Source organism: Hyaena hyaena, unplaced genomic scaffold (assembly GCF_003009895.1).
Source record: "Hyaena hyaena isolate Hyena2069 unplaced genomic scaffold, ASM300989v1 scaffold_21, whole genome shotgun sequence".
Lineage (NCBI taxonomy): Eukaryota > Metazoa > Chordata > Mammalia > Carnivora > Hyaenidae > Hyaena > Hyaena hyaena.
The window spans coordinates 4,002,963-4,024,559 of NW_024080653.1; the positions used below are offsets into that span (position 1 = coordinate 4,002,963).

A 21,597-nucleotide genomic window follows, 5' to 3' on the forward strand; every position below is an offset into this window, starting at 1 on the left:
TCAGCCCCACAATTTACTGCCGATTTCCACAAGCTGGGGACACAGACACTGCTGCACTTTGTGAGGGGCTCTCTGCACCCCAGGAGGGTAGGTTTCAGTCCAAAGCAGGGTTTCTGGGCTGCAGCCCCTCCCGAACGAGCCATCATTTCCACCCAAACCCAAGCGCGCCCTCCTCCTTCCCGCCCTCTTTGCAAGCCATATCTAAGTTTGCAAATGTTATCCAAGATCTCTCCAGGATATCAAATGAATATAACATTACTTAACCAAATACACTGGAAAACATGCCAGAAATTGAATGATGGGGCCCCTACGGTTCCCAATTTTTACAGCAGGCGTTTCCGTTAAAACAACAACAAAAAATACATTTCTCCTGCAGAATTTAAACATGGCTTTAATGATCAAAAATTACTTTTAGACATTCTCCTGCGACAAGAAACGACTTTCTGATCTGCTCAGCAGAGAGAGCACTTTGCAGCTGCGTTCAAGGGAGAAGCAAAACCAGAAAATGGATTTTCATTGAGTTGAACTGTATTGATGTGGAGAAAGTTAAGGCTGATGCACGTCGCCTTTACTCCGCGTTTGACTTTGATTCGAGATCTAAATGGTTTAATGGAGAGTTGCTCACGGGAATACGGATCTCAGCAGAAGAAACTAAAGGGGCAGGCTGTCCACGGTGACCCCAGAGAGGCCTCCAGGCCACCAGCCCACCCCCCCCCCGCCCCCGCACGCGCGCGTCTGCCCGGTCTCCTTTCGGTCACGTGCAATTGATGCAAAGGACACATCCCAAATATCCCAAATCCCAAATCCCGGCGGGCCCATTAGAGACCTAGTCCTAGGTTGGAACCATCTCCTCAACATCGTTCCCACCCCCACGTCCATTTCTTCAGAACCGTGAACCAAAGTAAGAAAAGGTGCAGCTGCGTTCCTCCCAGCGCGTGCCCTAAATCCTGGGGGCTGGGTCCCCCTCTTCACGGCTAGAAGAAAGGACACGGGGCAGTACGCGACTTCGTTTGGTGCATTTTCCCCTCTCGCCTTTGGGGGGGAAAGAATAGGCGGCTCCGCTGCCCCAGGACTTCGCGTCCCGTCCCTTCCCCGTTCGGCCCCGTTAGGCTGGCGCGCAAAACGGGAGACTTCTGCCCCGAGCCGAAGGGGCCCCAGGGCGGAAGGGCAGAGGGTGGGTGGGGCCCCGCAGCAGCGCCCCTCGGAGGCCGGGGCAGGAAGCGGCCGACTTCCCCCCGTTCGGGCCCGAACAATGGCTTTTTGCCCGGAAAGCGAAGTTCGGAGGAGGCCAGGCGCGCCCCGGGGCGCAAGCGGGGCACGGCGGGCGGCTCCCGGGCCCCAAGCCTCGAGGTGCCCCTTCCTCCCCGCGAGGGGACCCGGCCGCTCCCCCGCCGACCCCCCGGCCCGGCCCCGCCCCCCCGCGCGCGCGCGGGACCCCGGCCCAGGGCGCGAGGCCGAGCCCGCCGCGAACAATGCGCGCCCCGCCCCGCGCCCGCCCCCGCGCGCCCATTGGCCGGCGCCGGACGGGGGCGGCCCGCGGAGGCGGGCGCGGGCCGGGCGCGGCGCGGGGAAGGGACGGCGGTGCGCGTGCGCGGGGCGGGCCCTGCGCGGGGCGGGGGCGGTGCTTTGTGTGCGGCCGGCGGCGGCGGCGGCGGCGGCGCGGGGAGCGGGGAGCGGGCGGCGGCGGGCGCCGCGGTCGGGGCGGGCGCGCGCGGCAGCATGGAGGAGCTGAGCAGCGTGGGCGAGCAGGTCTTCGCCGCCGAGTGCATCCTGAGCAAGCGGCTCCGCAAGGTGCGTGCGGCCCGGCCCGCGCCCGCCCCGCGCCCTCCGCCCCGGCTCACGCGCCTCTTCTCTCCCTGCAGGGCAAGCTCGAGTACCTGGTCAAGTGGCGCGGCTGGTCCTCCAAGTGAGTCCCCGACACGGCGGCTCCCGCCTTCCCGCCCGCGCCACCTCGGCCCCGGGGGGCGGGGGCGTCCGCGCGCTGGGCGGGAAGTTCGCGGGGTCCCCGCGGGCTCGGCGGGAAGGGGGCGCGCAGCCTGAGCGGGGCCGCCCTTTGTTTACGGGCCCGCGGGGCGCGGGGCCGGGCGGCCTCCCCCGGAAGCCCCTCCGGCCGCGGCCCAGACCCCGCGCCCCCGGGCCGCTTCCCTCCCGCGCCCATTTGTTGCCTGCGCCCCCGGCCCGCCTCGGCCCTGCGCGCGGGACGCGAGCCCCCCTCCTCCCGTCCACATTTTCCCCGCTGTAACCTGAGCTTTCTATTGATGGACGTAGGGTTCCTTTTTTTTTTTTTTTCTTCTTTACCTCTTTTAAAGTAAGGAAGGGTATTTGGCATCCCCGGAAGGAGCTCTGTTTACAACCCCTTGGGCGCACCCGTTTCTTCCCGGACCCCACTTTGCTTTGCTTTCCCCTCCCAGTGCCCCGGCCCGCGCTCGCGTGGGCGCCAGCACATTGTTCTTAATCTTTGGGCCGCACTGCTGTGCCCCTCGGCCTTCCCCTCCCTGCATCCCGGAGCGGCCTTCCCTTCCCTTCCCCTCCTGGATCCGGGCCAGGGTTTGGGGGCTTCCCTCCCTGCTACTTCCCATTTTACTGGGATTCGGTTTCCTCCCGGGGAGGGGGAGACCGGGGAGTTTCCCTGATGTGAATTGGGGTTGAGGTGGTGGCCTCCCTTTAAGTTTGAGCCTAAGGTGTTGGCTTCAAGACTCACCGTCTCCAGTCATTCATCCTGGACGTGGGTGGGATTTGGGGGGCTCCGCAGGGATTGGAGGGCGATAGGCAGTTTTCTGAAGTAGCTGGTTAGTCACTGCCTGTTGTTTCTTGATACCTTGTTTTTTCCTTTTCCAGACACAACAGCTGGGAGCCAGAGGAGAATATCCTGGACCCGAGGCTGCTCCTGGCCTTCCAGAAGAAGTGAGAAAGTTAACAGCTCGCGTGGGCAGGGGGACAGGTTGGGGGGACAGGCTGGGGGGACAGTGGCCTGTCACGGGCCGTGCTGGCCTTCCAGGGGGCCTGGGCCGCGCTGAGTCCCAGTAGCAGTGGTCACCAGGGCCCCGTGTTTCGTGGCTGTCCGCGAAGACGGGAGCAAGCTTCGAGGTCCCAGATGAGAGCTTCCGCAGCCGGCCAGCAGCGCAGCGTGACTTAGCGCTGCCTTTGGCCTTCCTGACAGCCACACGTGCAAAAGCGAACCTTGTCGGTTCCTCCGCTTGGCCTTTTTTGTTGAGTAATTTGCTAACAGCGCTAATAAAAACCAGGGTGACAGGTTTGCCGTTAGATTAGTGACCTGGCCGCCCTGGGTGGCCTGAGGGGGCCATTGAGCAAGAAGAGAAGGCTCAGAGAGGGAGCTGAGATGGCACAGCCAGAAGTCCGGCCAGCTGGGGTGTTCTGTGCCGGAAACAGCACCTCTAAGCAGTAAAACAGGCGGTACCGAGTGAGCACCCCTGCGGGTCTCAGGGGATGAATTTCCACTTGTAATTATAGACGAGGTATCTTTTTTTAGATAGGAGACTGGGTTGAGAGGGACCTCCTTTGACCTCAGGCAAAAGGGTGGTGAGTTGCAGGCAATGGATGCCTCCCATCCCGGCCTACGGGCCCAGGGAATGCAATTCTGAAGCGGGCGGGTGGAGGCAAGGTGCAGGTGCTTCTCTGGGGCTCACCCTGTTCGTAGAGGCAGAGGAATTAGTTGCCCAAAGGCCTTCCCGTCTAGGGGCAGTCTGGCCAGCTTGTTCTCTGGTCCGCTTCCCCTCCCCGAACAGAAGCACAGTATTTTTGGTCTTCTCAAAGAGGCCATGGTCGCAGAAGGAAATAAAGAAATAAAGATAGGCTTTTGGCAGAGTATGCAAACAGGTGAGCCTAAACTTGCTTGAGTACCTCTGGAAAAGTTTATCCCTAAGCTGATCTCTGATCATCTGCTATTTAATTCCTACTTTGGTCTTGTAAGTGGGGGGTTGGAGGATCTGGTCCATTTCTCTGCAGGACAGCGTCCTGTTGAGAGGGGGTGTGTCCTTAACTTTATTTTTGGTGACTGCACGTCAGAGAAGAACTAGGTTTAGCCAGCGTCCCAAGAGCATAAAGGTTGAAGCATGGGGTGGTCTGGTTTTATGCCATGGGGGGAGAGAAATCGGGAGGTGGGTGTCTCCCTTCCCCTGTGCGCCCCGAAGAACCCCCACCCCCGGAAACGAGCTAGCAGCCACATGCTTGGGGTGGGGTAACCTGGTGTTTTTAAGGGCAAGTCTGAGGTTCAGAATGTGCAGGTGCAGTTTAAGTATCAGCAGACCCATGAGGTAGTCCTGCCCTTCTAGAAGACCAGTTAGGGGCTGCTTTGGACTCTGAGCTCTGTCTGGTTGTACTAATTGGATTCTTTAAGAGATGGCCTTCCGGACCCCAATGAGATGACGTTTGCCGGTTTTAATTACTGGGAGGCTTCTCTGGATTGAGTTTCTTCCCCGGGGGTAACCTGAAGGCTTCCTCTTGGGGGTGAGGCTGGGGGTGGCTTCCTTGGCTTCATGACCCTGAGTCCCAGGGGTCCCAGGAGCTGCCTAGAGATGTGCTCCTAGGAACACAGCCTCTTCGGGACCGGGTCCCTCCAGCGCATCAATCTAGAACACCATCTAGGAACAGTGAAGTCCTGGAAAAGGAAACCGGGAGGGAACCGTGAACCAGGGCACCGCCCTGTGCTCCGGGAACCTGTGAGTGACGTGCAGCCGCGGAGACGCAGAGGCGCGCCCCCCCCCCCATCCTTGTCTCCCTGCCTGGGACTCTTGTTTGGAAAGGTGGGGTCGCACCAGCTGGGACTTCTGGCTCCTCCTTAGTGGGCTGCCTTCTAGAAGTTCCATGAAACGTTTTACCTGCACAAAGTGACCCCGGTCAGCGTGGGCCTGTCTGAAGCGGAATCTGAGAAAACCGCAGAAGAGTTCCTTTCCCAGCTTTGCCAGAATTTCTTTCACTTGCTTGTATCCGAATGCAAATGAATCGTATGGGTGCAAGATAATAAGCTTATTGCACAGAGGAGGGTGCAGACGTCTGTTGTGAATACGCTAACTAACGGGCCACGTTTTTGCAGCAAAGGTGGTGATAAGCTATCCTAGGCCCCAAGTGCCAGGGGCTGTTGGGAGCCCTGGGTTCCCATGTGGGGGGAGCGGGTTGCCCACGGGCCTTCTCCCACCCTGATTGGGGACTGTCTTCAGGGAACACGAGAAGGAAGTACAGAACCGGAAGCGAGGCAAGCGGCCCAGGGGCAGGCCCCGGAAGCACACGGTCATGTCCTGCAGCCGGCACTCCAAGCTCAAGGTGGGTTGCTGCTGGCCCGACGTGGCTCCTTCCCTCCGAGCGCGCACTCTGGGCAGAGCAGAAGGCGCTGTGGGATGGCTGGGGCTTCGGGAAATGGGATTGGGCAGCGTGTCCACAGGTGGTTCCCTTGCCCAGAAGACCGTGGCCTCAGGCTTTCTTCCTCACTTGTTAGGGTTAGAGTTTAGAGGTTAGGGGTTGGGTTTAGGATTTAGGGGTTGGGGTTAGGGTTTAGGGGCTGGGGTTGGGATTAGGATTTAGGGGTTAGAGTTAGGGGTTAGGGATTGAGGTTTAGGGGTTGGGGTTAGGCCTGAGCCAGAGCCAGCAGGGGCAACAGCAGGCCCCAGCTCCCCCTCCCACCCCGCCCTGCCACCTGCAGCGGCCACCCCCCTCTAGAGCTGGTTTCCGGTTCGTTCCGTATCCCTCGTGGACAGCAGGGTCCGACTGAGCTGCTGACCACTGTCTCATTGCTGGTGGCTCACAGGAGAGGAAGGGAACAGGAAGTGCACATACAGTAGGTGCTCGCAGATTCACAACGATCCAGGGCAACACATGAGCACACGCGCACCTGGCAATGCCTTCCTTGAGCAGTTCAGAGGCAGGGTGCAGGGAGATGGTTGTGAGTGTGTCTTAGGTTCCCTTCCCAGGGGCCCTGCCCTAGGATCTCGAAGCCACACATTGTGGCCCGGAGCTCAGTCACATACACAAACTGCTCTCGTGGGAGGCTCTGGAAACCTTCTGTGTCAGGGGCTGAGGGGAGTCCTGCGCGGGAGAATACGGGGTGTCGATGGAGAGGGGCGACGCAGGCCAGCCCTCTGGCTCAGGCCCCTGCCAGCTGCGGAGACCAGCTGGGGACCACGGAAGTGGCTTCGAGGCGGAGGGCCCGGCTGGACAAGGAGGCCCTGAGGCCCCGGGTGGGGTTCGACCGTCCCAGCAGAAGGCGGACAAGCTTTGCAGCAGGGACCCCGCGCTGGCTTGGCCTCCCTGCAGCGCGCCTCTTCAGGCACCAAGTCAGTGGGACACAGTGTGCACTTACTGCACTTGGGGAGACGCCCAGGAGACGGGAAGGCGGCACTTTATTTTCCTGGCCACCGGAATGTCCATTCAGGGGTCCTGAATGCATTTGGAAGTGGGACATCCTCTTCTGTTAGAGCGCAGAGCCCGTACCACACGCCTCCGCCCCCTGACCTGAGGCCCAGGAATCGTCTTCCTCCACGCTTCCCTCCCTGAGCTGTGTGTGGGAGCGTCTGGGGCCAGACCGTCCCCGTCACGGCCATGGTGTCAGGGATGTGACTGCACGCGGTCTTGGCTGTGTTCTGATTTCCTGAACCCCCTGTTTCTTTGTTCTGTTCGTTCTGCTTTTAACTGCATTCTGTGGACTCAGGAGGACTTTCTGGATCTTTTCTGGAACACGGTAGTGAGAAACCGCTCCCTCTCGGCTCCTTGTCTCCCGTGGAAGCTACCAGAGGTTTTGGCTTGGAGCCGTCTGGTGCCTTCTGGACCCTGAGGGCCTGGTGACATCTTCTGCTCTGTCTTTGCAGGAACCAGACGCGCCTTCCAAGTCCAGCAGCTCCTCATCTTCCTCCACATCTTCCTCCACTTCCTCGGACGAAGAGGAGGACAGCGACTTAGACGCCAAGAGGGGTTCCCGGGGCCGCGAGACCCACCCAGTGCCTCAGAAGAAGGCCCAGATCTTGGTGGCCAAGCCTGAGTTGAAGGACCCCATCCGGAAGAAACGAGGCCGCAAGCCCCTGCCGCCGGAGCAGAAGGCGGCCCGGAGGCCCGTGAACCTGGCCAAGGTGCTGAAAACCGCCCGAAAGGACCTGGGCACGGCGGCCGGCAAGCTGCCCCCTCCGCTCAGCGCACCCGTGGCGGGCCTCGCAGCCCTGAAGGCCCATGCCAAGGAGGCGTGCGGCGGCCCCGGCACCATGGCCAGCCCGGAGAACCTGGCCAGCCTGATGAAGGGCATGGCCGGCAGCCCCAGCCGCGGTGGCCTCAGCTGGCAGAGCTCCATCGTGCACTACATGAATCGAATGAGCCAGAGCCAGGCCCAGGCCGCCAGCAGATTGGCACTCAAAGCCCAGGCCGCCAGCAAGTGTGGCCTCGGGCTGGACCTCAAGGTGCGGACGCAGAAGGGGGAGCTGGGGATGAGCCCCCCCGGAAGCAAAGCCCCAAAAGCCCCCAGCAGCGGGACTGCAGAGCCGAAAGGGGGCAGTGCAGGGGGCCCCCCCTACGTCCACGGCACCGGCAAGGCTGCCGCCGGGTGCCTGGGCCCCCAGCCCACGGCCGCGCAGGAGCTGAGCCTCCAGGCCTTGGACTTACAGAGTGTCAAAAATGGCACACCAGGGGCAGGCGCGACCGCCCGCCATGCCGCGGCCGCCAAGGGCATCACTGCCGCCAACCCAGCCACTGGGAAGGGCGCCGGGAGCGTCCCCACCGCGGGGAGCGGGACCGGTGTGTTCTCCGACCCCAGCAAGAGCGAGAAGCTGGCTTCTAGGGGAGCCACGCTGACTGCCCCCACAGGCAAGAGGGACTGCGTCAAGGGCAGCGCGGCCCCTGGGGGGCAGGAGGGCAGCGCAGCCCCCGGGGACGTGCGCAGGACGGCCTTGCCGTCGGAGGTGAGCACTGAGGAGGAAAACAGCAGCTCCGACCCCGACCCCGACCCCGCCTCCCCGCCCAGCGCCGGACAAAACCTGTCTGTGTCTGTGCAGACCAGCCAGGACTGGAAGCCCCCCCGCAGCCTCATCGAGCACGTCTTCGTCACTGACGTCACCGCCAACCTCGTCACGGTCACGGTGAAGGAGTCCCCCACCAGCGTGGGCTTCTTCAACCTGAGACATTACTGACGCCCGCGGCCGCCTGGCTGCCCGCGCTTGGCCTCTGGTTTCGCGCTGGTAACTGCCCTGCGCCCTGGGCCCGCTCCGGGTTTGCGGCAGCCCCCTGCAGGGGCGGGCTCGGAGGGGATGCCCCCAGGCCCCGCCTGGGCTCCAGGCAGGGTCGTACCTTGATGCCTTGCCAAGGTGGCCTTGCCCTCGTTCCTACCTCTGGGCCTTTGCTTCGCTTCCCACGCACCTCAGGAAGTCTGCCTCTCCCGCCTCCGGCTCACTGTTTCTCACGCGTCCCCTGCTGGATGTTTGAACTGCCCTCCCTCCCGGGCGCGTGATGACGGAATGTGGTCCACTCTCTTCTGGGTTTCCCAGGGACACAGCTGTTGGAGGGAACGCGTCTGGGGGAGGCGGGGGGGTGGGGAGGTCAGGCCTTGACGGACAGCGTGCGGGCTCAGCTAGGTTTTTAGGAGATGGGCCAGGTAAGGGACCTCACAGTCAGGCCCCCCCCTCAGTGCCTGAGCTGCCAAGGACTAGGGGTCTGTACGCCTCCCCATCCCCACCCCCACACCGACAGCTGAGGGCTGTGGCCTGAATGTAGGACAGGCGCTGGCTGTAGCCATGCTCGGGACCCTCGCAGACCTCTGTTGGTGCCCTGTAACCCTGGTTCAGGTTAACAACTGCAGCGCCAGAATGTCCTAGAAGCCAGCATGAACCGGGAGAGGCTGGGCCCACAGCTGCTTCATCTAAAGCCTCCATGTTTGGGGGAAGCAGAAGCAGAAGGGTGTCCCCGTGGCCGCCCTCCTTCCTGCCGTGGCGTGCCAGGACAGGGGATCCCGCGGACGGCCCCCGAGGAGCCCCAGGAAGGTGGGAGCGTCCCCAGGTGCTCAGCCCAGCTCCCACCCTTGGCCACCTCTCCCTGACAATCCCTCCCGCCTTTGGGGGTTCCGTGCGCTCCCTCTCAGCTGCAAGGCTGTGTCCTCTGACCATTTGGAAGTGGGGCACAATCTGGAAGGGCCCCCAGGAAAGGGCAGATCTGCCCGCCCCCAGACAGCTGAGGCTGGGAGCTGCCTTGTGTGGCTTTGGCGGAAAGGCAGGTCAAGGAGTGGGGACATTGTGATGCCAAAAGTGGGGGAGGTGTGGGTCCCCTGCCTCGGCGACCACCAGCTAGCAGGTGTGGGCACTCCCTCTGTCCTGTTGCCTTGATCACAGGGGAGCCCGACACAGTGGGCTCTGCTCTCTGAGGGGTGGGCCCACCAGACCTCTGACCCCTTAGTCCCCTGCCCTGCGCGCCAAATAGAAAGATGGCTTTTTGTGTATCTGAATCAATTTCAACAGTGTGCCTTTGGGGACAGACACACGTCCAGGACCTCGTCAAGGGACGTCCAGATGTGGCTCCCGGGTTTCCCTGCGCGGTAACCATGCGGGCGGTGGCAGGGGGCGGCGCCCATCTTGGCAGACCCGAGGGCTGGGGGTCCCAGACAACCAGGCTGGAAAGTGGGAGGCAGGCATCACAGCTCACACTGCACGGTCTGGAAGAACGGGGTCCTGGTGCCCAGGGCCGCTGGCTCCAGTCCCCCCTCCAGTCCTCAGACACCCACATGCTCCCTGGGTGTATCAAGCGGGCTTCTCTGGGCCGCCCGCCTCCCCCTTGGGATCTGACCACCTCCAGGTTTCTCAGCCCCTTTCCTGCCGGGCACCACGCTGCCTTCGAGGCCACAGAGCCAGGCCCGCAGCCGCTCCCTGAGCCTTGGGGACAGCCCAGGCCCCCAGGAGCTGTCGGATAGATGTGTGTCTGCACCAAACCCCGACGTGGTGCCTTTCTGTTTACCAGCTACTTCAATCCCAAAGTTGAATCTGCAAACACCTTAACTCCCAGCCACTTTGCCTTCTTGCTGTGTTGTGTGGTTTTATTCTGGTGCTGATAACTTCGTGTGGTCGTGTTTAAAAGAGTGTGTGCGTGCGTGCGTGCGTGTGTGCACACGTGCAGGCATGAATGCCTTCGCTGAAGACACGATTGCCATGTTTACCAATAAAAGTAGTACTTTTTTTTATTTGCTGCTATGTGTGCATGTGTGTGTGCTGTGCGTGCAGTGGGTGGGTGTGTGTGTGGCCGGGCATTAGTCGCATCTGTTTTGAGACCCCTTGTTTCTTTAATCCGCAGGGTCTCCTACATGGACCGATTTGCAGTGTATACTGAGTGGGTGTTTTGCTAACTGTTGTGTCTTTGTTTGCTTGTAATGGATCAGAAGGAGGAAGTGGCCAGTCTGTCCTCCTCTTAAGAGGGGTTGACCTATTTTTATATATATTTTTTGGTACCAAAAAGAGTGTTCCTTGTTTTGGTTACACTCAGAATTCTGACCTGGGCCTAGAGGTTTCATTGGGGGGAACTGGGGAGGACCAGAGCTTTGGACCAGTGCCAATCGCTGGCTTGATTTGTGTTTTTTAATTAAAAAAAAATTCGTGTATGCCACTTCTAATTGCTTTAAACTATGGCTGTTTGCTTTTTTAAGAGAGAGAACAAAAGTGACTACATTACGGCCCTGGGAAGCGTAAGATCTTTGTTTAAACAGGACAGCAGCCCAGCCCCCATATTCGGTCAGGACCTACCAGTTAGAGAAGATGGTTCCCCCAGGAAGCCCTCAGTGGTTTGGGGGGAGGGGGTGGGAGGCGGGGCGAGGTAGTGCCTAGATGACCAGATTTTTGCTCAAGTTCATCTAAAGATTCTGTGCTTTTCTAGTATTTTTGGAGAACTAACACTAGGCATGCGTTGCAGTTTTTTTTTTTTTTTTTTACTGATGTTAATTTATTTTGCAGGGGAAAGACATTAGCGAATGGTGTCAGGTTTTTGTCTTACTTTCTGTTAATTTTTAGCCTATCAATAAATACGGTTTTTCACTTGTCAGCCTCGTGTACGTGGTGAGTGATGCCTGGAAACAAGTCTCTTCATTTTCCCTTTCTTGAGGCAAAATCCATCCCTGGGCATGGACTGAATCATGGGACCAAAAAAAAAAAAGCCACAAAGCTTTGGGAGAGGGTGAGCCCCTCCCCCAGAGCGCAGGAAAAGGGGTTTTTTCTCAGCAGAAGGATGGGACTGAGTCTAACGGTGAACCGCTCCATTGGCAGTTCACACACCGTGATTTGGCGACAACGTCTGGAGAGATTCTGGTTGTCACAACTTGGGGGCAGGGGTCCATGTCGCGGCGCCTGGTGGGTGGAGGCCAAGAGATGCTGCCGTACATAGTAAGCTCACGTTGAGACCTTTCCCAGAAAGTGATACTTTAAGTACAAACAAACATCCTGTGTTGGAAAACTACACAGCACAGAGGTAACGGCGATAAACTTTCATGGGAGGCACTGCGGAGCTCGAGGCTTCCAGTGCCTGCTGCTCTGCTACTCTTCGCTCCGTAGGTCGTCATTAAGAGGTGATGGCTTAGTCCAGAACCTTCCCTGGGTCTGTAAGGTTTGCATCACCCAATGCATGAATTTGTTCATAAATGTCAGCCTCCAGGGAGAACCGGGCTTCCTCTGAAGTGAAGACAGAAGTGTGACGTGGGTGCTGGCCACCGCTAGTTGAAAGGCTAGTTGGGGCAAAGGCCTGAATGTTTTCCTTCCGGAAGAGCCTCCCACTACAAAGAGCAATGCAGCCCACTCGCCAGAAGAGGCCTGGGAATTTGAAGTGAGCTTCCTGTAGGCAGGGCTCTGGGCCGGAGCGGTTTTGTTTGGGGGAAGGTGGGCGAGGACGACCCTAGGCGCCCTGTCCTGTCTCTGGGTTTCGGGAGCTGCAGAAAGGGGCGGGGATGGCCAGGAAGGAGCGGGAAAGCGGAGGGGGAGCCCACGCTGCGCCGGGTGGGGAGCCCAGTTGTCCCGGGCCTCTGCCAGACGGGAGCGCGGCCCTGACCCACGACCGCCTTTGTTCGTTTCTGCGCCGCCGATCTGATGGCCTGGTCCACCGCCTTCCCAGAAGAGTGGGCTGGGCTGCCAAGGGGCCCGGCCCGGCCTCGGCCTCAGCCGGACCCTGTCCTCCGCTGGCTCGGCCAGTCCAAGGGCGCCCGGCGCGATGGGTCAGCAAGGTCCCGAGGACGCGATTCTGCCAGCTAACACCCCCTTCCTCTCCGCAAGGGAGGGCATAGAGGGGGCGCCCACCGTGGCCCCCTGTGGCCCGCTTTTGGGTAGGGGAGACGAGCCTTTCCCGGCTCCTTTGGAGACCCAGAAAGGCACCGGCCCAGAGCACTTCGCGAATCGAAAGGCCGGGAGGGGCGGGCGCCGGGGGAGGGACGGAGGCCGTGGCCTCTAGAGGGCGCGCGCAACCCGCGGAGTTCGAGCCTCGGGCTCCTGGGACGCGCGGGACCGTCCCCGCCTCGGGCTCCGAGCTGCCCCCGGGAACCAGATCGGGCGACCCCCACGCCGACTGCTCCCAGATGCCCCTGGCTGCCTCCAGTTCCGAAGTCTCGGGAAGAAAGCCCCGGCCCCAACCCACAGCCCCTTCCCCCGTGTCCAGGCCCCCGTGGCTGGACGCCGTGGAGCGCCGCCAAAGCACTGAGCAGCTCTGCTTCCAGACTCCAGCTGGGTCCGAGGCCCCCTCTGGGCCTGGAGGACTTCTCGGCGAGAGGAGGAAATCAGAGCCTGAGCCCCCAGATCGCTGGGTGCCGGCCTTCTCGCCGTCGGGCCTCCCGCGCACGGCACAGGGCCTCGACCCGGATCGGTGCGCTGTAAGCATCAAGGTGACAGAAAACTGGATTCCTTCCCACGCGCTCCGAAGAGCCACAGATTCCAGTCCCGCCAGCGGCGGCCACGGGAGCCGGCCAGGCCCTAGGGAAGCGGGGGAGCCGGCCCGGGACGCAGGCGGCACCCCGGGCCAGGCCTCCGCACCTGGCCCCTTTCTTTCCCGGAGAACTGCCCAGGGAACGGACACCGCGGAAGGAGTGAGGGTGCTGGGGGCCAGCTACCCGGGGAAAGGAGGCACACGGGGAGCCCTCGAATCTCCCTAAACATGAGCCCACCCCGCTGTCCAGGCGCGCAGGAGAGGTCTCTGGAGGGAGTCGGCCGGGCAGCCGGGCCACAGCTCAGGGGCTGGCGGTCCACAGCGCCCCTCGCCCGGCCTCCGCACTCCACCCCGCCCCGAGTCGCCTGCAGGGCGCGGGCCGTCAAGCCGGAAGGGCACTCAACGCCCCCTGACCCGCTGCCCCGAGCCCGGGCGCAGGTCGCTCCCTCCCTCCCGGATCCTCCTCCGGCTCCCCAAAACTGAAGGAGGAGGTGCGGAGAGCACCGCCAAGGGCGGGGTCCCCAACGGGCTGGCTGAAGACAGAAGACGCGCCGGCGACCGCGTCCCCACGCCCCTCCCTTCGCGCCCTGTCGGGGCGCCTAGGTCGGTGCTTCCCTGCGCGACGGGGCCGCGGGGGCCACGGGGCTGGTACTGGGACTACGCGGTGGCCGCCTTGGGGTCCGGAAGGCCGCTCTACTCGACCGCCCCACGTCCGCCCCAGCAAAGTCTTCTTGGGTCGGGAAGGGCCTAGAATCCCCCCATCCCCGCCCTGAGCTCCGCTCTCCCCCGGCCACGCCTCGCCCAGCGTTGGAGCTTCCACACCCGAAGAAGCCCGGGGACAGGGCGGCTGGCGGGGGGCGGGGGGCGCGGGGCTGCGCCGCGGCAGCGCCAGGTTCACTAATCACATCAGCCCGCTCTGCGCCGGCTCCGAGCAGCCAGTTGCCTAGCAATACCCGCGAATTCAATTCCTCAATCAATAGGCGCGAGGCGCTGCATTTCGGGGAGCTCTGGCGAGACTGGGTGGGTCTGGGGGGCGGGTCCCACGACAGCCCCGGGAAGCAGGCCGGAATGGCCCGGGGCACGCGACTTTGGGGCTCCCGGGCCTCGGGGACCAGCGCCGTCGGGCCTAGGGGTGGGGCGCGCCAGGGGGAGCCCCGTCAGAAGAAAGGGGGACCGAAAGGTCGCGGCCGTCCTCTTGAGGTCCCTGAGTTCTACTTGGGCCGCAGGAAACGCAGCCAGTGGCTGAGGAAAGGCAAGACCTCCCCCAGGAGGCGAAGGAGAGTCAGACCCCACTCCCTCCGGAGCGCGCCTCTCTCCCTCCCCTAGTTGGGGTTCCCCCAGTTGGGGAAGGGCCTTTGCTGGGGGGGAATCCTCCCGAGCTGATTGGGCCGAGAGTGGGGGTAGATGGGTTGGGTAATGAGACGGGAAGAAAGGGCTCTCGCTGGGGGGGGGGGGCTCCTCTTCCCTCTGCTGAGTGGGGGGAGAAAGGAATAAAAGCGAGACACGTCTCTATTTACAAAGTATATATTTAAACACGTAGAAAGCGGCATTGGATACAGACATTCACGACCGCAGAAGATAAGTACCGAAGCTCCACTCTTGAGCTGAGGCGGGATCGATTCGAGATTTGTACAAATCTTAGAATTAAATAAACCCAACACGCGCCCCTCCCGCGCGTTGCAGACCCCCAGCCCCGGCCCCCGCCCGCCCACCCCCCAGGTCAGCGGCGCGGAGCCAGCGGAGAGGACACACACTCCACGGCCACGGACACACGGCGGACAGCGGGGCTGGGGGGCAGCGTCCGGCCGGCCCAGGACCGCGGAGGGAAGGGGCCAAGCCTGCCCCGGGGAGGGACGCGAGGCCAAGGGAGCGAGGGGAGAAGGACGGCGGCAGCCAGGTAAAGACACGCGTCCCCGAGTCACCGTCCACTGGGTAACAGCCATGTCCCTTCCATGAAGCTTCATCTGAAAATAGCGTCCACATTTAAATAGATACACTTGGTCAGCGGCGCTTCTTTATACAAAGTCTAAAATACCAGTTTTACAAATGTGAGCAGATAAAAATCCCCATTCAAGGGGCTTCTCTTTATAGGCGCCATTTGATATTCAAAAACAAATAAAATCATGTAGCACACCGTTTTCCTCTTTTTTTTTCTTTTTTTTTTTTAACCCCCTCTCTTTAAAGGCAAGAAAGTCTGGGGGAGAGAGGGAGGTGGGGAGATGGGGAGTGCGGAGGAGGACGAGGCTGGTGTTCCCACTCTGTACCCCCATCCAGAAGCTCTCCCCCCAGCTCCCCCCCCCCGCCTCTCTCGCCCCGAGTCTGTGCTTCGTCCCGCGCGCAGGGCCCCCCTGCCCTCCCTCGACAAGCAGTGGGGCGCTCAGATCTCCCTGGCCCTTTAATTGCGGGGGAGGCCAGGGAGGCCGCAGGATCAGCCCTCGAAGGGACGAAGGTGTGCGGGGAGGTGGGGGACAGATTTGTGCTTTCGAGTCAAAAGAGGGGCGCGCGTCCTGCGTCCCTGGAGCGCACGGGGGCGCCCCGGGCCCCGCCGCCGCGCACGGCCTCCCCCGCCGCGGCCCGGCCCTTTTCAGCTCCCGCTCCTCCCGCCCCCTTCGGCGGAGTCTGAATGTCGAGTTCAAATAGAGAACACTCCGCGCATCGAAAAGGCCTATAAATTATAGCTTTTGCTTTTAAGAAGTGGGGGGGAGGAAAAAGCAAAAGTTCTGATGCGCATTCTTGGATGAATACCTCGCTCGCCCCTCCTTCCCCGAGCCGCCCGCCCGAGCCGCCGGAGGGAGTCCCGCTCCGAGGGCCGAGCCCAGACCCCGCGCCGCACCCCGGCCGGGCCGCCGCCCCCCGCGGGTGCGCAGGGTGGGCCTGCCCGCCGCGGCCGGGCCTCCCCGAGGGCGCGGCGCCGGCCCGACTCCTCCCGGGAGGCGGGGGCCGCCTGTCTTCTCCCCGCGAAGCCAGAGTGCGCGAAAGGGAAAAGTCCGCCCCCGAACACTTTTCCTGTAAAACAACAACTGTCTCGAACTCTGGGCACCGACTGACATGCAATCCTCCCAATTTATCCTGGCATTTCGGGAATGTAAACAGATTCGCTGGGTTTCTTCTCTTTCTGTGGAGTAAGGAGAGGAATCGAGGGAACCGGGAGATTTTAGCCACATCACATACACACGATCTGATCTGCGTGCGTAACACACACAACTCCCGTAAAGTGCATTTCCTGGTGTGGTCCCCGGGGGGGGGGGTCTGCTGCACCCCAACCACCTGCAGGTCTTTAACTTTCTACCTTCAACATCACACACAAAAGTTATCCGAGTTAATACCTTTTCCCCCCCAACAGACTTCTTAATCTTAAAAAAAAAAAAAAAAAAAAAGGCAAAACAGACTGACCCCACCCCCTTTTTTTCTGATTGGGGAGCTAAGCTTCTGTTGGCCTGGTGGGCCAATGGGAAGAGAGAAAAAATCCGGGTCCGGCCTCGGCTCCAGGGGTCTGCCTTGGGGCTGTGGGAAAAGGGAGGAGGGGCGAGGTGGGGAGGCCCAGTCCCTCCAGACGCCATCAGAGAGTCCAGTACCCAGGTCCCCAAACTCCTCAGTGCTCTGGGTGGCTGAGGGGCTGCGACTCGGCCCGTCTGCCCCAACTAAGCCACGCTGAGTCGCTCTCTCTCTCCTCGTTTAAATAAAACAACTTCAAGAGTTGAAATATATATATTTAGATATTTTTTCTTAAATAACATATTTACATCTAATAGAAAATATAACTCTAGAGATAATCTTTCCAACCAAAACTGAGGGGAAGGAGGAGGGATGGGAAGGGCCAGGGTATGTGAAGTCAGGGACAGGACCAGCCGCAAGGCGGCCTCCTGCCCAGAAACAAAAAGCGTTAGGCCAACTTTTGCGCTCCCCTCTCTCTCCTGCTCCCTTGTCCCGGGATCACCCACCCAGCGATTCATCTTTTCTCTTTAAAAAAGCCTTGGTCCGTGTTACTTTCCTTAATGGTGACGGTCAAAAAGTTTGAGGTCACGTCGGTGACCACCACCTTCTCCAAGTTGGTCAGAGAGGGACTCCAGGACTCCTCCTCGGGGTCCCCCAGGATTCTGGCCACTGGGATCCTGGCGATGAGGGAGGGCCTTCCCCCCTGGGCCCCCATGTCCCGATATAAGCCCCCCACAGAGCCAGGGGTGCCCGAGCCATGCCGGACCCGAGGGCCACCAGGGTCCAGGGCACCCTGGCCTCTGGCCTCCAGGAAGGTGGCCCTGTGCTTTATGACCCTGGCCGGAAAGGTGTCCACTGCCAGCTTGCCTGCGGCCTCGGCTGGGCTGGGGCTGGCCACACCGCACTGGGCCAGGTCCGAGTCCTGCCTCCGGGCCAGCTGGATTACGCTGTGGCCAGCTGGGAACTTTCCTGCCCCGGAAGGCGCCTCGTCCAGCTTCCTGCCCTTGAGGTAATCTCCGAGGCCGTCACTGGGTTCTCCCAAGGGCCTGTGCGAGGGGTCCAGGAGCTCCTTCCGGGGCTTGGGGCCTCGCTTCTTGGAGCTGTCTCCCGGCGAGCTGGGCTTGTCCTCCGTGCGGCTGGAACCCCGCTCGCGCTCCCTCTCTCGCTCCCGCTCGCGCTCCCTCTCCCTCTCCCGCTCTCGGTCCCGGTCCCGAGGGGGCTCCACTCGGCAGGTGCTGCTGGTGCTGCTGCTGCTTCCCGGCGGGGACAGGCCCATGTTCCGAAGACCCTCGCGCGCCCGGGATGTAGAGGCCAGGTCCTGGGGCGAACGTCCAGGGTAGGGGATCCGGATGCCCCGCGCCGAGTCACTTCGGAACTCATAAGTTTTGGCCTTGGCCTTGGCCTGGGCCTGCAGGAGAGAAGGCGTGTCAAAAGCAGAGCAGGGCCCTGCCCACTCCCCCAGCACCCTTCTTCCAGCTGGGGCCTCCCTGCTTCACCCTCTGATGCCTGGGAATTTCTATATGGGTGGGGGTGGGGCTTAGGGGCAGCAGCCTGGGGGAAGTGGTAGAGAATTTGTCTGGAAGCAGCCATTTGCAGCAAGCCCACTTCTTGCTTGTATTTGATTATATGTCCATTTAGGATGGCTGTGGGCCGAATCCTAGTGTGGCCAAACCCCTTCCCCCAAGACACCCTGGCACTGCCACTGACCTGGTGACAGCCTGTCTGGGGACTCCTTCCTAGATTACAAATAGCCAACATCAATAGATACCCCCAAAGGTCCATAAGCCCTCAGGGCCCCCTTCCCCCCCCACACACACAAAGACATTGTAACATTGCTGCCCACCACCAGACACCAGCATCCCACCTTGAGAAGGAAGGTTTTGGGTTTGGGTCCTCGCTTTTTGGGGCCATAGAGCTCCATCTCCCGTTCCCTAAAGAAAGGAAGGAAAGAGAAAGTGGTGTGTGAGTAAAGAATAGTGGGACTCCAGTCCAGGCTGGACCCGTGTTCCTAAGTGAGAATCTGAGGCTTGAATGGGCCTGTACCTTTCCTCAAAGGCTGCGAGCAGGCGAGCATCCAAGATGTTTTCTTCGGGTTCCCATGTGCTGTACCTAGAGGAAATCAGGAAGAAGTGGGCGTCAGTCCCGGGAACAGGGAAAGAGCCGCGGGTGTGTGTATGTCTGTAACTTTTCTTGTTGCATTGTATTGTATTTCAATGTAAAGGGAAAAAGAGGAAGAAAGAAACCTCGCAAACAACAGTCTGGGGGTGAGAAATGCATATAACCTACTTACTTCTGCGACCATCCCTTCCATTTCACAAGGTATTCCATGCGTCCCTGCGGATGCAAAGGGGAAAATGTGTGTGTGCAAGGGGAGAAATGCATGTCGAGGGCACAAGAAATACATGCACAAAATGCATGCACCAAATGAATGCGCGGAATCCCATCGCGAAAGGCACGCGCTCGCTGCATCAGCCCCTGCACGAAACGCTGCACAAAGTGCATGCACCGGCATTCATCCCCCCACCCCGCCCCCCACCCATGCAATCTGTGCATCGCTGCAAGTCTAAGGAAAGCGCTTGGGCTCAGAGCCGCCGCCGCCGCCGCCACGGCCGCGGCCGCTGCTGGGACCTGGGGGAAGGGAAGCTGGGCTGCAGCAGAGGGAGGGAACCCAGGCCGGGAGGGGAGGGCTCGGCCAGCCTCGGTCCAAGGCCCGGGGGGTACCTACTTTCCGTATGCGCCGCTTCAGGAGGGCTTCGGCCGCGAACACCCGCTCCCCCACCGCTGAAAGCTCCATGTTGACTCGCCGCTTCCCCCCTTGGCCGCTTCCAGGAGCAGAAAAGCAGCAGCCAGCGCACGACAGACCATAATACTCTCCCGCTGACGTCAGTTCTCCTCCCCCTCCCGCGCGCCCGCTCCCTCCCCGCCCCCCTCCCGCGCGCCCGCTCCCCCTCCCCTCCCGCCCCGCGCTTCCTCCGGCCCCACGTGTTGCTAACGACGTTGCTAAAGCGGAGCGGCTGGGGCCTGCGCCCCTGCACGCTGATTGGGCGAGCTCCGGGCCACGCCCCTCTCCCTTTCTCCCCCGCGTTGCTACGTGACCCGCGTTCCAATCGCCAGGGGGCGGAGTCCGAGGCTACTCCAGAGACAGAACGCGAGGGGGTGGGGGCCGCCGCCGGAAGTGACATAGCCGGGAGGGCGGACCCGGCCGCTGTCAGTCTGCGGGGCTGGAGAGGGGGCCGTCCACCCTCTGTCCTCGCCGGGGCCCCCTCCCCCGCCACCAAGTTGTCCCTCCGGTGCTCCGCGTCCCCCAAGGCTCTCGCTGGGACCCCCGCGGTGGTGTCAGCCAGGCCCCGCCCCCTCGGCAGACCCCGGCCGCCCCACCCCCACCTCCGGACTCGCGCCCTCCCCTCCCCCCCAGCCGCCGCCCGCGCCGCACAATGCACAATGCACAGGTGCTGGGGCTCTGCGGGCCGCGCCGGCACCCCGAGAGCCGGCCGCGCGCTCCGGACCCGCTCCCCTCCTGGCCCCCTCACCGCCCCCCCCCGCACACCCGACCCTCGGTCTCCATGACAACGGCCTCCCCCGCCGCCGCCAGCCCCATCCCGCTAACAAATCAATGTGCCTGTGTCTCTGTCTCCTGTCGCGCAGCCCTGCCCTCGGCCACTCTCCGGGCCCTGCGAGTCGCGCTGGGCTCGAGCGCGCACTCCCCGCTCGGGGGCCGGACGCCAGCCCTAGTGGGTCCCCGCTGTCTGCGCCCCCCCAGCCTCCCGCGTCCCAGGACCCCGCGGGGGACGTCGCGCGCCTTGTTTCAGCCTCCTGACTCGTCCCCGACGCCCACAGCCACCTGCCCTGCGTCCAGCCCGTGCTGCTCGTCCCCGCCAGGCCCCGGCCCCGCGCGTCGCCGGCCCCGACCCAGCCGCCCCTGGCCCCCGGCCTGGGCGTGTTAGGGGAGGGCGTGCACGACCACCAAGGCAGAGCCCGGCGCTTGGCTGGGGTTGGATCGAGTGGCTGCGGGCGCGTCCGGCTCCCCGAGGACCCGGGCGACCTGCGGGGCCTGCGCCGTGCACTTCCTGTCCCCGGCTCTTCCCGACGTGCGCGACAGACGCTCGGCCGCAGGACCCCAAGCTGGCAGCGGCGGGGGCGTGGCGGGGGCCAGTGCTGCCTGAGCGGCCCTGGCTCAAGAGCGAAGATAGCAGGTCCCGGAAAGGGGGCAGAGTCGGACCCTGGAGGCCTCGCCCGCGCGCACACACGCCGTCGCTCAGCTCGCCGCGACCGTGGCTGCGGCGGCGACGGTGACCGCAGCCCGAGTCCGGGCCCAGCTCTCCCCGACCTTTTCTCTTACCGCCCAAGCTGCAAGTCACAACACCCACTCTTTGGAACCCATGATTTAGTTAAAACATCGGCGATGAACTTGACTGGAAGCGATTTCCCTTGGCGAGGGAAGGAGTGGAAGAAAGGGGGGGGGGGAGAGAGAGAGAACGAGAAAGAGAGAGAGAGAGAAAGCGAGCCAAGGACTCTGCCTCGAAAGGGCAGGGAGCCCAGAGCGGAAAACTGGCCTCCTGTCCAAAGTTAGGTGCGTGGCGGGCGGCGGGCGCGGCGGGCGCGGCGGGGTCAGGGGCGCACGGGACCCGCGCGGCGTCGGGCCCACCCTGCCTCCCACGCCCCGCCCCCGCCCCCTGGAAACGCGGGGGTCCGGCATTTGGCCTTGCTCCAAACTTTACAAGGTGGACGCTGGGTGACCAGCCCTTCTCTCTGGCCATTCTGTCTTAACGAACAGCGGCTTAACGACGGCCAGATCGCCCCGCCGACCCGCGCGGGCCGCCCGCGAGAGGCCGCGTCCTTAATCATAAAAAGTCATTCCCGGTAACAAATAGTTTCGTTGGCCGGTGCCAGCGATACAGCTGTTTCTGTTTAAGCTTAAATACTTTCCAACAGTTTGGGCAGTAAAAATAAAGTCGGCCTCAGCCGCCTATAAGTGTCTGGTTTCCCCGCCCAGAGAAAGCCCACCCTCCGCCCTGGGCCCGGGTCGCTCTGCACGCCCCGCCTGCCCCCTCTTGGAATCTGCCGCCCGCCGTGGGCGACGCTGCGGGTCTGCCCCGCACCAGCCTCCGGAGGAGGATCGAGGGCCACCTTGGAGGCCGGAGAGAGGGAGCCTCCCGGGAGCAGCTGGAGGAGCAGACCCGGTTCGCCTCCCCCCTGCCCCCACCCCTCGCCGGCTGCCTGCACCCGCGATGAGCGCGGTTCCCCTGCAGATACGGTTTCTGGAGCCCTGTCCCGAGAGCTCTGTTTGCGTTGGGT

General features: G+C 62.2%; 2 protein-coding genes across 2 annotated transcripts; one reads left to right on the plus strand and one right to left on the minus strand.

Annotated features, from left to right (window-relative positions):
* The first annotated feature begins 1,708 nt into the window (after positions 1-1,708).
* On the plus strand, positions 1,709-10,172 carry CBX2 (chromobox 2). Its single transcript, XM_039226598.1, has 5 exons — positions 1,709-1,791; positions 1,863-1,906; positions 2,839-2,904; positions 5,178-5,280; positions 6,819-10,172. Exons 1-5 carry the CDS (start codon positions 1,720-1,722, stop codon positions 8,121-8,123), a joined length of 1,590 nt encoding a protein of 529 aa, XP_039082529.1. The 5' UTR covers positions 1,709-1,719; the 3' UTR covers positions 8,124-10,172.
* A 6,384-nt stretch (positions 10,173-16,556) lies between these two features.
* CBX8 (chromobox 8) lies at positions 16,557-19,166 on the minus strand. The gene is made up of 5 exons (XM_039226624.1): positions 19,028-19,166; positions 18,593-18,636; positions 18,346-18,411; positions 18,167-18,233; positions 16,557-17,710 (listed from the first exon to the last, which is right to left on the minus strand). The coding sequence occupies exons 1-5, from the start codon at positions 19,094-19,096 to the stop codon at positions 16,817-16,819; spliced, it is 1,140 nt and encodes a 379-aa protein (XP_039082555.1). The 5' UTR covers positions 19,097-19,166; the 3' UTR covers positions 16,557-16,816.
* Between the last annotated feature and the right edge of the window lie 2,431 nt (positions 19,167-21,597).